At 34.5% G+C, this 13,550-nt stretch overlaps 2 protein-coding genes and 1 long non-coding RNA gene across 5 annotated transcripts; 1 reads left to right on the top strand and 2 right to left on the bottom strand.

Moving 5' to 3' along the window:
* Positions 1-203: 203 nt before the first annotated feature.
* On the bottom strand, positions 204-6,386 carry LOC124433959 (RNA-binding protein Musashi homolog 2-like). 3 transcript variants are annotated; one of them, XM_046983831.1, is made up of 13 exons: positions 6,244-6,386; positions 6,033-6,073; positions 5,765-5,846; positions 5,599-5,683; positions 5,218-5,259; positions 3,468-3,563; positions 3,088-3,219; positions 2,656-2,743; positions 2,386-2,583; positions 2,115-2,270; positions 1,720-1,910; positions 1,439-1,505; positions 204-1,186 (listed from the first exon to the last, which is right to left on the bottom strand). In XM_046983831.1, exons 1-12 carry the CDS (start codon positions 6,303-6,305, stop codon positions 1,488-1,490), a joined length of 1,191 nt encoding a protein of 396 aa, XP_046839787.1. In that variant the 5' UTR covers positions 6,306-6,386; the 3' UTR covers positions 204-1,186; positions 1,439-1,487. The 3 variants fall into 3 exon arrangements, with proteins under 3 accessions (XP_046839787.1, XP_046839786.1, XP_046839785.1); XM_046983830.1 differs by having other exon boundaries at positions 1,467-1,505; positions 6,244-6,385; XM_046983829.1 differs by lacking the exon at positions 1,439-1,505.
* A 450-nt stretch (positions 6,387-6,836) lies between these two features.
* LOC124434648 lies at positions 6,837-7,281 on the top strand. Its single transcript, XR_006944851.1, has 2 exons — positions 6,837-6,984; positions 7,119-7,281. It is a non-coding gene; the product is annotated as an uncharacterized LOC124434648 (long non-coding RNA).
* A 3,120-nt stretch (positions 7,282-10,401) lies between these two features.
* Positions 10,402-13,445, bottom strand: LOC124434647. The gene is made up of 8 exons (XM_046984536.1): positions 13,138-13,445; positions 12,849-13,067; positions 12,642-12,736; positions 12,389-12,453; positions 12,173-12,287; positions 12,045-12,106; positions 11,583-11,701; positions 10,402-11,392 (listed from the first exon to the last, which is right to left on the bottom strand). The coding sequence occupies exons 1-8, from the start codon at positions 13,231-13,233 to the stop codon at positions 11,027-11,029; spliced, it is 1,137 nt and encodes a 378-aa protein (XP_046840492.1). The 5' UTR covers positions 13,234-13,445; the 3' UTR covers positions 10,402-11,026.
* Positions 13,446-13,550: the final 105 nt, after the last annotated feature.

Genomic DNA, 13,550 nt, shown 5'->3' with positions numbered 1-13,550 from the left:
GTACTCCACATATTCATTTAGCCTTGAGGTTAACGTTGAGTGGGACAACTGTGAGTTAATCTGAATTGAAAACTGCCATAAAATATCCATGGAAGATCACATACAATCATTTTAGTACCCGGGTAGATTTAACTGTCATTGGTATAAGGTAAATCAATCACATTTTGTACAAATGAAGACAACGAAACAGCAGCAAAACAAAATTTTTGACAAAATTTGATTTACATTGTAAATGAGATAAAATTTATTTTACATTAGTTAGTGAACAGATATTACTGATAATGCTGTATAACTTATTTTAAATACGAATAATACCCGTTGAAGATGAAAGAAATTACTCGCCCTACAAGTAGCATTATCAACAAGACGGCATATGAAACAATAAATATGATTTTATAACAGCTGAAACAGCCAATTTTCCTTAAAAATTTCTCTACTTTAAAATGTGCTCTAATGAGTAATTCTTTTCAAATTCGACACAAAACCCTCACCTCAACCTATTTCTTTATACCTGACCTAAGTACTGTAGCGTTTAAATTATTAATATATCCATGACATTAGATGTCAAAATGTCTACTCTATTGTGGTTTTTCTCAAACCAGCCTTTAAATATCGATTACATTAAGTCAGGTAACATACATTTAGGTTATTTTTAATGTTTCATCATGTACATCTTTACTCATAAACATAATACATCAAATATTTTACGTCGTAAACTACAACCATAATTTAATAAACATTTCACGACATACTGCGCAAAGAACGATTTTCATGGGCATGCGCAGTGCCCTTATTGTTTATATGTTTTCGCTAACAAAAGAATGAAATAGCGACAATTTTTAAGGACGGTATCGCATGTTAGAAAAATTAAATAAAACTCTTAAAATGTAAGGACTTTAAATGAAGATTGAATAGTAAAACCTACGCTAATATAGATAAAATGTGAAACTATAATTGATGATATTTTATATAAACGTAAAGCCACAAAACCACTTTTTCCTTCTCAAGTGAGGTAGGCCGTGGCATTCTTGTTCTGGAAACTGACAACTTCAAGAATAACTTAAACGTTGTTTGCAAATCAAAATATTGGCACATTGGCTTCATATCTGCTTTTTAAATCTTTCTTGTCAACATTATTCTCGAAATTGCCACTTACCGTGAAGGTAAGTTCATCGAAACATCGATTCTACAAAAGAAAAGTTATATTCAAGGTTAAAATGGGATTTACTCTCCCCCATGGTACGTCTAGTAATTGGCTGGTACAAGCACTTAGTAATGTCTGTTAAAGAAACATATAATCTTTCAAAGTTTGGATAAAAGGTTATTTGCCACTATATATGTTATGGTAACTTTTCATTTCATAAAATACACCTATGCAACTGCCATCAAAAAAATTAAATTACATAAAGTAGTTGGATAAATTTCCATAAGGTTGCACCTCTCAGCAATCTGTGACGTTGACTTACTATTTTACTTCATTTCAACATCTATTGCCGCAGAGAAATCTGCAATGATGAAAATATGAGAAATTATTGGATTACCTCTATTTTGGATGAACTATGAAATCTTGTGTGTAAGAAAAGTTAAATTTTCAATTTGTAAAACGAAACAGAGGAACTTGAAATCTTATCACAGGAATTATTCAGAGTTATGTTAAAAGTTCCATGATCGTAAAAGTTTTTGTTGATAAAGACAATTAATATGTTTTCAAACACTTACCGCCATTGGGTGAGCGAATGTTGTGGTTTGGGGACTTGAAGCAGAGTAACCTAACGCATTCTCGGTGGCAGATGAAATGTAGTTAGCAAGATCTGGTATCATGGGTCCAGGACTTGATGTTGGGGCAAATCGAGATAGCGGAGATGGGGGCGCAGCAAAACTTTGAGGTGAGTATCCATTGACTTGAACACCTTTTCAAAGATAAAAACAATTTCAATAAAGAAAATATCCATCTTTAAATATAATCAGAAAGTTAACGAAGTTGTTGAGACTAGCTCAAACTTATTTTCTTATAACATCCAAAGGAAACCACTCTTATTCGGCCGTACATCATTTTTAAGTTAACTTAATTGCATCATTCAAATACAAACAGCCAATATCCTGTTCAATTTTACCAGTATAGTCGGAATATTCGACAGCTGTTTGACCATCAGAACGTGCTGACGTGCTAGCAGGTGTAGCTGGAAGGCCTGGACTCGATAGATTGGCGTATTCTGCATAGTAATGAGGACGTCGATCAGCAGATGGGTTGATAAAAGAGGAATAGTAATCTACAATAAAAAAAGTACATGATGAAGAATATCAAGTAACAAATTATAACTAAATTTTAGTGCACCAAGTTACAGCCTCGTTTTTAGGTTACAAATAGTGCTATTATGTACATACTGGGTAACGATGGATAAGTATAAGTAAATGTCGGCCGCGTTCGTTGTTCTGCACTTCGTGGTTGTTTTCCAGGTGGCGTAGGTTGTTGTTGCTGTGCAGCCGTATATGCTGCATTAGCAGCCGCTGCTGCTTGGTAACCAGGCAAAGGATAGCCAAGTGGTGCAGGAAAAGAACCAAACGCAGGAAATGGTGAATAATCTAAAACAATGAAAACTAAAAAGTAACTGAAAATAACAAATAATCTGCAAAGAAACTGGTGTATCCACTTACACCCATATCCTCTTCCAAAAATTCCTCTTCCTCTTCCTCTATTTTGTGGGTTCATTACCTCTCTTGGTTGAGCTTTTTTTGTTTCCACCTAGGGTTAACAGAAAAAGAATAAATTTCCAATAAACACACAGAAAAAAATACTTTACCATGTGCATTATCTAGCATCTTCGTCAGACAAATTTGTCCCCTTGTCTCTATCAATAACGACCATAAAATTGTTCTTCATTCAGATAACTTTAAAACATAGTTTCTATTTTCTGCTTTTAATACGTAAATACATTTGAGGAACGTAAAGTATTTCGTGCTGAATGAAATTTTAATAGAAACCTTGTTTTAAAAAATGAATATCCAAAAGTAGAAAAAAGATTCGCCAGAATAAAATAGTAAATTAAAAACTTGGTAACCGAAATAAATCTCTATATTTATACTCACCCTCTTCTCATTGATCTTGTGAAATCGCTCTTCACATATTTTATCGACAATTTCTTCATTTTCAAACGTTACAAATCCAAAACCACGATGACGTTTCGTTGTCGTATCAAACATAAGCAAACATTGCGACACCTAAAATGTTTCATGAGAAAGTCACGAAGTGAGCACGTGTGTGGAAATGGTCACCCCTCCGGAAATATGATCAATTTGAAGTAAGTCAGGGTAAAGTAAAGAATGTTTGAAAAAGTCACGAAGTGAGCACGTGTGTGAAATGGATCACCCCTCCGGATATATAATCAATTTGAAGTAAGTCAGGGTAAAGTAAAGAATGTTTTTTGTTTATTTACATATCCCCCTTCCATATATCCTTTGTTTCCAACCTTTCCATAATTATTTTGAAAATATGAGCGAAGATCGTCCTCGGTCGTTTCTGGAGAGAGCCCACCAACAAATACTTTCTTGGTTTTCGTCACAAACTTGGAAAAATAAAAAAATACAACAATCAACAAGTGAAACAAAAAGACAAAGCTCCAAGCAGTTTCTATGGTGAAGTGTATGAGATAATTGCGGAGGTTTTTGGTAGAAATTAGTGATGAAAGGAAACTTTATTATTTTGTTTCGAGGGATTATAAATAACAACAATAAAGAGAATCATGTTTCTAGTCTTGCTCTTTTGTGAAGACAAGTTATTGTAGAAGAATCTCTGACGGCAAAATATATAATCAACCTAAAACACAATCTGCTACAGGAAATATTTCTGAGGAAATCGGAAACATCGTTTGGGATCGACGATAAAATATTTTATTTCTAAACTTCCGTTTCGTTTGAAATACGCTTAGTAAGAATATAAATTACTCATCCTATGAAGTTTTGAAAACGCCAAAAAACGAACAAATTTCCAAACAACATCATACGTAAATGGAGCTATATGAACCATTGGCTAGATTTTCAAAAGAACTTTCGTCATATAACTAACAGAATTTTGGAAATAAACAAATCAGAATCAGAGTTTAAAGTGCGGTTAGCATCCGAGAGGTTTAAATTTAATCCATATATTTAAAGTTTTCGACAACGAATAGACTTTACTAAAGACAAAGTAACTGAAAATATAATTTCACTTGTTGAACAGTACCGTTTTTTCCCGTTACAGAAAATGTTACCCAAATATGTGAATTAACGTGCGATAATCGTGACATATTGGGTAAAATGTTCAATTAAAGCTTATTTAATGCAGAAAACATTAGCATAACAAATCATCACGGAAGTCGATAATATTGAATTATTTTTCGTCCACGAATTTAATGGCGCTCAATGGACACAAATATTCGCCCACCCAATGCAATTATTTCATCAATTTCTGCACGACAGCATGCAATAAAAGGCTTTTAAGCGTCAAGAAGTAAAGAAACTATATATAGGAACGAAAGTAAAAGTTGGCCAAATAGAAAAATATGTAAAGCAATACATGCGACTAGTGATTATATCTTCTCGTGAAAAGAAAATTTATGTGAAAATATCATTCTTTCAACAGGAATGCTAAGAATAATGTCGATGCAACAACATTGCCAGAGCACTGGCCTCATTTAAGCGGCTTTTCGTACCTTTGACAAAGCGAAGAGGTTATTGGTGGGATTGATCTTCGCCTGTCAGTCTCAAATAAATTTACACGCGATGTTTTTTGAATAACTTAACACACTTTGCATATTTTCAAGCAATTATTATGGTCAATATGCTGTCGTTGAACGCGTGTTGTATCTATTTCAAACACCTAACTCAAAACGAAATTGAATGAGGAATGATAGCACAAGCCGCGCTACTTAAAACGTTTATGTTGTCTCACGAAGTACACATTATTTTGAAACCAAATAGCAGGGGTCGGTCGTCTGTCTAGCTAGGGTTGGCACACCGACGTTATAAACAATTGATACTCAAAAGTAAAAAAATTATTGTACAATAAAATTTATTCGCTTTTGTGCAGCAAATTGAACATAATCTGAGTTTAAAAATGGATTATTTTATAGTTACCGAGTCAACTACCTGTTTTTCTAAATATCAACCAAGCGCGACATTTAAAAGGCGAAAAATTCTAAAACTTTCCTCGATTACGATATTAGTTCATTTTGAACTTACTTTAGGTTGAGGTCTTTTGGGAATAGCGACTTTTGGATCAATCTGTAAAAATAACGAGTGTTATGTCACAATTTAAGTAGAAATTCGATAAAGATGGACGACAAATGACAATAAATCAAGCAATTCAGATGCTTTGTCTGCATGAACGGAAGAGACTCGCTGGCAAACAAAAATACAACGGTTTTCACATAAAGTTTGTAGAACAACGAAGCCCTGGGTTAAAACTATGTTTGACATTTTGTAACATTTCGCAAGGGAACATGTCAAATGAACAAATTCTCGAACGAGATATCATATAATGCAACGCGTTAACAATATACACAATACTTTGAAAGGTATAATTGCCACAAAATACAAGTTAATTCAAACTTAATACAACACCGTCTGATCATCTAAACTATGAGGTCCTGAGCCAACAACATCTTCCACGGATGCGGGGTCTTGAAATGTGACAAATCCAAAACATCTAATGAAAATTTTAAAATAATTCGCGCATGCAAAACAACTATGTAGCAGAGTCTGTTGTTGACACCTTGGCACAATTTACCTTGAGTTTTTCGTGACAGGATCACGCATAACCAAACATTCCTTAATTTCACCGTACTTACTAAAATACTCTTTTAAACGATCTAAACAATTTAAGACAAACTCAGGTTGTAGCAAAATGGTTCGCTTCAAACATAAAGTGAAGTCTCGTGATGCAAGTTAAAGTCATTCATGTTCAATGGCAGTAATAAAGGTAAACAAAGACAAGAAACACGATAAAACAATGTACATTACACACTAAAGCACCATTTGAAACATTTCCCACTAACCTGCGTTAGTAACTTTGCTCAGACCACCGACAAAAATTTTCCTAGAAATATTCGCAAAGAGTTTCGTGATGAAACCGTGGACACTTCGAGAGCTAACATGAACGGTCATCCAAACTTATTGTTCGCTTATGTATGTATGTCATAAAAGAACAGTTATATTTAATGCTCAGATAATTTATATCATAAATTTGTATGAATTGAAAATATTTACCCTGGATCACCATTAGTATCCTGTATGGCCGTAACTGCAGGTGAACGATCGTTGCCCTCCATTCTAGTCTACATAAACTACTATAAAACTACAAAGCGACTAAACGTCCCCGAAAGTGACACGTGTATAAAGGCTTTTGTTTTCTGCAGGTTTTTACGCGCTCCACTAAAGTACCCTTGAGAATTAGCCCGCGTCATGCTTTCTGATAGGCTGACACAGCTTACCACCTGTGCCGAGTGCATATAGCATTCATATATTGTATATATTTTCAGCCATTAACCAATGTTTCCGCTTGCCCGCCCCTTTGTATAGCCTGTTAACTTTCCAACTGCGCATTTTGCACCCAGATGAGAATATCAACATTCAAGCCGAAGATTATTCCGAGAACTGTCATTCATTTTGGCGGGAAACGATAACGTTGCAATTTTATTGCAAATTACTCAAACTTCTAATCACAATCGCAAAACGAGCGCAAATTTTTCAATTGGTAATCGAGACAAAACCACATCACAAAAACCAGTATGATATGGACATGAATCAAAAGTATGGAAACCAAAATCATGACAAACTTCAGTTTGGCTGATAATGAAAAATTTTGAATGTCTTACATAAGAATCGCGTCTTACATTTCAATATATAAGATGAATTTTAGCTGGTATTTACCGGCGAGACGTTTATACCATTGTTCATGTGGTCTTTGAGGTTAATGCCAAATTCCAAGATTACGTGTTTACGCTGCAGGTGAGATATTACAAATAATTGGTCAAATGAACTCATGTTATTATATCATCCTACCAAAGCTGTTCTTTTGTTATTTTATTATTCAGTGTCTATTCTTTCTGCAATTTTACTTTTAAATAATAATTCTCATATAGGGCAACAATACTAAATTCATAATTGCAGAAGAACATTCCGATAGTTCACTGGTAGAAAGATTCATATGTGAAATGCGGTTAGTCACGGAAAATGTTATAGTTGCCTTGGTAACAATAATGACATTAAAGATTTTATTTCGATTTTACCAAACACGGACAAAAAGACAACATTTAACAAGAAAAAAATTCCTAGTGAAACAATTACGTGCGACGAAGGATTAAGATTGCGTATTTTCTCTGGATTGCGTAGTAAAATTTTGAAATATGTAAAGTTAAATAAGGCCCTTATCAATGGCATCTTGTTGAATGAAATACGAGCTTTCGTTTTCACAGATGTTGAAGCTTCTCACGCGTTACACTATGGGGAAACGTTTCTTCTTCCCGAAATTGTTCGATATCATTTTTTGGTACATTACTACACACCGGAAGAACTTGCTTACGGCAAGAATCAGAAAATGAAATGCAGCTCCGATGATAGTTCTACCTAAAATAATCTTCCCATTACCTTTCGCAGAAGACACATCCATAATGGTATTGTAAAAGTTCTATAATCTCCATAACACCATTACCATCACTAGGCATTGTTCGGGGCAATATAAACTTTCTAACTGTCAATCTTCCACTTCAAATGCTACGTAAATAAGTTCTTAAGTCAATATGCTTTCCGACGATGTCTCTCACCTTATTCTTTCAAAGATTTACATAGCTAAGTTGGTCAGGACAACGAAAGTTTTCATCACAAGATCAAAAACAAACTTTTATATACGCTTCTTTGTGACGCAACACTTGTGGTAACTAGTCAATGTGAAAAAGATGGCTGTTTGCTCAGCATATGGTTGGCGTAAACAAATTTTTTCCTAATTGCCAATTTTGGACGTTAAAAACTAACTAATGCATTCGCATTCAAAAAATGAAAATAAAAGCTTAATTTGGTCAATATGGATATAACATGCCACAAATACTGCCAAAGATATTTGCTTTTCTCGAGATTAAGTCCGGCACAAACTCGATACAATGAACAAAAAAATCTAATGAAATAAAGATATGAACCACGCTGTTCTATGTGAACGTGTGAATATTCAATGATCTATTTAATAATATATGAAATAAATGTTATTGAAATTCTTGTTTCGGGTCTGTGATCAGCATTCATAATGGCGACACAACATTAAGTTATTCAACAACGCCTAGAAAATTAGCATAGTCCTCTATACATAAACGAGACGACTGCACAATTAAAATCAACTTAAAACGACTAATAAACTTGAGGAAGAACACCTAAATAACATAACTGCAACTCTTGCTTTGAGATTGTAGATAAAAACAAAACCTTGTCGAATATTCTATCGAAATATGAAAATGTTTGTCTCTTATTGCATGTTATATTGGATCATGGCAATCTCAGTAACTATTTATGGCAAAATGGAAGATATGGATGATTGTATTGTTTCACGTTATGGTAAATCTTGCAGGACGAAAGAAAATGAGCAGGGATTTTGTGTTGATAAAGATTGCGTGTTGGCGTTTAAACCTACTACTCAACCATTAATGATAATGATTCGCTACCCAATGCGAAACATTTACACGCTAAATGCGTCTGCCACCAGGTCCAAAATGTATCTTCGTGGAAACGGGTTAGGTTTGAGTTGGGATGTTGGTAAGTTAATGACGAAAACCAGATTTAAAGATACTTGGAAGTACAAAGTAGACTTTGCCATACCAGGTTTGGCTATTTCAGGAAATAAAAAAACCCCTTCAAGACGATTGCAGTTTCGAGTGTATTTAAACGATTCCTTAGATATGCTGGGCCCAAACTTTGTGCTAAATTTACCTCTTTCAACAAATCCCAGAAGCTCGAACAAGATTCCAGAATTTTGGGTGTATCCATGGTTTTTTAGCCGAGAGGGAATAATTAATAAAGACAGAATCTTCTCTCCAGAGCTGAAGCAAGAACGGGAAATATTGATAAAATTACCGGCGAGTTACAATGAAAACAAGTACAAGAAATACGAAATTTTGGTTGTAAACGATGGTCAACGTTTCGAAATGTTGATACCACAACTGGAAACACTTATGACGAAAAGGGCTTTGATGAGAGAAATTTTGGTCGTTGCTATTCCAAATTCTTATAAAAATCGCACTCGGCTTCTTGCAGTTAGCAATGGATCAGAAATACATTGCAAGAACAACGGTACAATACCAAACTGCAATGGTTGTACAAAATGTAACTCAAGTATTTGTCCATATGAAGTGTTGTCGAACGATTATCGTCGTTGTTATAACTGGAGAAAGATTCCTAAAATCCAAGGAGAGTTGTATTTAGATTTTATTGAAAGGCAAGTACTCCCCAAATGCAGGTCAAAATATCGAGCTTTAAACGGCGCTGAGAATGTTGGCATTATGGGTTATTCCCTGAGTGGCCTTCTTTCTTGTCATGCTATATGGACGCGCCCACAAACTTTTAGATCAGCAGCATGCATGTCATCGTCGTTTTGGTGGCCGATGCCTGCAAACGCAATCTTTCCAGATGACGTTGGCTTCGAGTTCGTACGAAAGACTCTAATGCAACACAGAGATGCAAGACCAAGACAGAAAATTTATATCGACGTCGGGGGTAACGAAGGGTATATAATGATCAGCCCAGCTAGGAATGCCACACGTATACTTGCAAGTACTCCGTACTTTGAACTGAACGTAAATCTATGGTTCTACATTTGGAATGGAGAATATCACACGTTCCATACTGGCGTACATAGAATGTGGATACCGCTTATCGCGTTATACGGTAGCGAGGGCTCACCACAAGCCGAAAAGAATGAAAGCAGTGGAGGCAAGGATGACGTTATTTCATGGAGCTTGAGATTCTCTATAAGTTTTATTGTATATATTTTACTTAATTAATTAATGTAGCAAATAAGAACAATGATAACAATAGCTCATTGCTAGTAAAATTAATGCGTTATTTCCTGTTCTCATTTCATAGATAGCGTGGTGTTTAAAGCTACTTTATTCCTGACGTAGTTGGGGATACTGAATTACATCTGCTTTATCGACTTTGTTTTAGGACAACAAATAAATATTTAACCAAAGTGATACATAACTCTTGTAGCTAAACTGCAGTTTATCATAATTAAGATAATTTTTTTGCGATAGAATAAAGCTGACAAGATTAATAAAAAGATAATATGACATTCATGATTATAAAAGATCAAGAAAAGATGATTACTTTTATGTCCAAGATAACATCTACAAGTATGAAAAATACCAAATGACAAATAGCCAGAAAACATACACAAACATCTATTATCACAAAACACCAGCCTAGATGTACAAATACTTACAAATACTTAAGATCGACAATTCACAAGCGAAATGCATTTTTACAAGAGTAAAAATCCACAAGAAAATATTTCTGCAACTGCCCCTCTCAACTCAATACAAAGAGTATTTTTTAACTGAGCAATTGAGTGTTGAGCTATTGCGGAATGTGTCGGCGAGCTTAATTATTGCCTTGTATGTTCAAATGCTTATTTTAAAGATAAAAAGAGCTTCCTGAACATCTTAATTTGATAATTGTTTCAGATGGTGATGAGTTAAAACGTTAAAACACAAAAACTCTTATGTAGTATAGATGTTTTTATAAACATCGAAAAATGAGAAATCCTCAAGACGGTTTAAGGACCAAAAAATTTAACTATATACAGACTTGTAGATATGTTCATGTTCTGCGCTATATACTAAAAGGTTTAACAAGAAAACGTTTATGTCTGTAACCATAATGAATATTTTAAGCCGATTGAAATTCTCCGTCTTTAATCAGCGAGTAGCGTGTGTCTCATGTTATTACTTTAACATATGTAATTAAGAAGACTACAAGCCAATGAACTACCAGCAACTCACATCACTCCTTACCATCCATCATCGTTAATGACGTCATCACGAAAGAAAAGTTTGTATACGTAAACAACGACAAGCAAACACAACTGTACGATGCGAATTATTCGAAAATCCAAGAAACTCTTCGCTATATCAGTTTCCCGCCACCAGTCCTCCAGCTCACGAAGAGCTGTGAATGTCTCGTTGCTAGGATACGATGACGTAAAACTTGCTGACGTCACGGTAAACATGGCACGGAGGAAGAATTCAGTGAGTACGAAAATGACGAGGACGCGCGAGAAGTACACGTTATTCGTGTTTAAATATTCATCTTCGTCATCAAAATCAGAATCATATTCTTGATCATCAAAATCACTGTCATCTGGACTTTGTTTCAACTATGAAACACAGGCCATTAAAAAAATTCCTTAGAGATACACACCAAATTTATAATTAATAGCTGCATTGATGAGGACATGCAAGTTTTTTGTGAATTTTTTGTTTCAGAATTTCTCAAAATTGGAATGAATTTCAAGCAACGCCATTTAGCATTCTAGCATGGAATAAATATCTTAAGCAAGAACCCACCTTCCTTTCTGTTTCACTCACAATGTATCCAAGACTTACAATCCTCACTCCAGTCATGAGAAGAAGAGATGGTGAGATCAGATGAAAAAAAAGACTCTTGATTTGATAAAATGGACGTGCTGCAATTATTCGTACAATGATTTTACAAATATATATAAAAAAATACAGTGTTGAGAAAAAATGCACATTCCTAGGCTGGGGTTGATGGTTGGTGAGACAGCTAATATCTCTTCTTAGAGGGTGGTACCCATCCTCCCTTGCACCCCACCTTTGCCAGTGTATTCTCTCCTTGGGGGTGCTACCCACCCTTCCTTCCAAACATCTTTAAAACTCGGATCTTTTCATGGAGAGCAGGAGAAGCCGACTCTCCTTTCCATACCAACATTGCTATACCTGTCACTGGTATTCAAAGGTATTTCCATTGCATGGTTCCATGCTGAAAACCGAAGTGAGTCAACCTACCTAATCCATTTGAAGCAACTGTTCTAAAGGCATTCAGAATGGATGGCTGATTTGGGATTTCACTAACATGAATTGAAGAAAATTAATCTTACAAATGCAAAAAGCATTCAATCAAATTTTGACCATACCTGAGCCATAATGTATGTAGCTTTATTTTTGTTTTACTCAAAGAACTCTCATTAGCCAATGCCCAAACAATGCACATCATAACAAAAAAAAGACATGGAACTTCATTAATTATGCCTAGAATAGTGAACAAATGAATAAAAAATGTAAAGACTTTCTGATTCTAAATAGTTTTTGCATCACATAATGTGGTCCAAAATATTACATATATGGTTTACCTTCATCCTTGAAAAGTGTTAGAACAAACAAAATGACACTCACAATGACAAGAAGTTCAACAATCCTATAAATTGTAAAATTACAATGTTCATCTAGCCATTCTTTCATCTTGACTTATTCATTCAAAGAAATAAACTTTTGTCAAACTTTTTCAATACATGTGACCAAATAAGTTAACATATTTCTTTCATTTTCACCAACAGTGAAAATGGTAGAATATACAAAAGTATAAAGTAAGAAAAAAATCATTACTTTATGATTGAGTATCTTGGATAGGATGAACAAATGTGATGAGACAAAATGAAGCCAAGTAATGTAGAAAATGCAGCAACACCAAGTATTAAAGACTGAAAGAAATAATTTCATGAATCTTCACAAAAACTAAAATAGCAAGGATCACTCGGTTAGATACCTTTCTATGAAGATAATTTTCATGGAAAGATTAATATATGAAGGTACCTTGACGATGAAAGGATTTTCTTCCATCTCATTCACAACTTTCTGACTTGTATTCATAATGAGCAAGACAACATGTATTGCTTCAAATGCAGACAGAAACGGAGAAGATATATACAATAGCTTTTCATACATCCATACTGCTAATGGCGGAGTGATATTGATAGGTAGAAATAACAAGACAATAAAAAGAACCAATTCCACCATTGGTACGACCAATTTCTAAAATATACATGAAGAAAATAAGAAAAATATGACGAGAGAAACATTTTATGGAATATAAATTACATACAACAATTCTTGGTAACATTCCAAGCAGAAGAGAATGTGCACAAAGAAGCAAGAAAATTTTATTGCAGCTGTAGGACCCGCGTACAAAAAATAACATGGTATCACAAAAAATAGGCACAGCGAATATAATATGCTGCTAAATATTGCGAAAACGCCACCAACTGGACATCCAAATAAATAAAATATTGTCTTAACTAAGGGAGGTAGTAACCATAACATTTTCACGAAATTTTTTCAAGCAAAACTTCTCATTTCTTTTTCTGTAAATATTTTAAATTTCGCTCTTTCGTTCGCGATGACACTTCTAGTTCTTCCAACCTTTCCACATGCAATTTATTTACTATATTTTGTCTTACATGACGCTTCACCCATGAAAGCCAGTCGAAAATCAAATATTAAAATGCAAGATGGCGT

This window comes from Xenia sp. Carnegie-2017, unplaced genomic scaffold, assembly GCF_021976095.1.
Source record: "Xenia sp. Carnegie-2017 unplaced genomic scaffold, XeniaSp_v1 HiC_scaffold_14, whole genome shotgun sequence".
In the NCBI taxonomy this organism is placed as follows: Eukaryota; Metazoa; Cnidaria; class Anthozoa; order Malacalcyonacea; family Xeniidae; genus Xenia; species Xenia sp. Carnegie-2017.
Note: the sequence above shows the minus strand (reverse complement) of the source record. Positions and strands in the feature narration are given on the sequence as shown.

What these genes read in the sequence shown, in the direction of transcription:
- LOC124433959 (XM_046983829.1), bottom strand. Translation starts at nt 6,305, where the DNA reads ATGGAGGGCAACGATCGTTCACCTGCAGTTACGGCCATACAGGATACT. An exon ending in ACAAGATCAATGAGAAGAGG is followed by an intron (nt 2,744 to 3,087) that starts GTGAGTATAAAT and finishes TGTTAACCCTAG; the next exon opens with GTGGAAACAAAAAAAGCTCA. An exon ending in TACTTATCCATCGTTACCCA is followed by an intron (nt 2,271 to 2,385) that starts GTATGTACATAA and finishes TTTTTATTGTAG; the next exon opens with ATTACTATTCCTCTTTTATC.
- LOC124434647 (XM_046984536.1), bottom strand. Translation starts at nt 13,233, where the DNA reads ATGTTATTTTTTGTACGCGGGTCCTACAGCTGCAATAAAATTTTCTTG. An exon ending in GAATGTTACCAAGAATTGTT is followed by an intron (nt 13,068 to 13,137) that starts GTATGTAATTTA and finishes TGTATATTTTAG; the next exon opens with AAATTGGTCGTACCAATGGT. An exon ending in TGAGTGAAACAGAAAGGAAG is followed by an intron (nt 11,393 to 11,582) that starts GTGGGTTCTTGC and finishes TGTGTTTCATAG; the next exon opens with TTGAAACAAAGTCCAGATGA.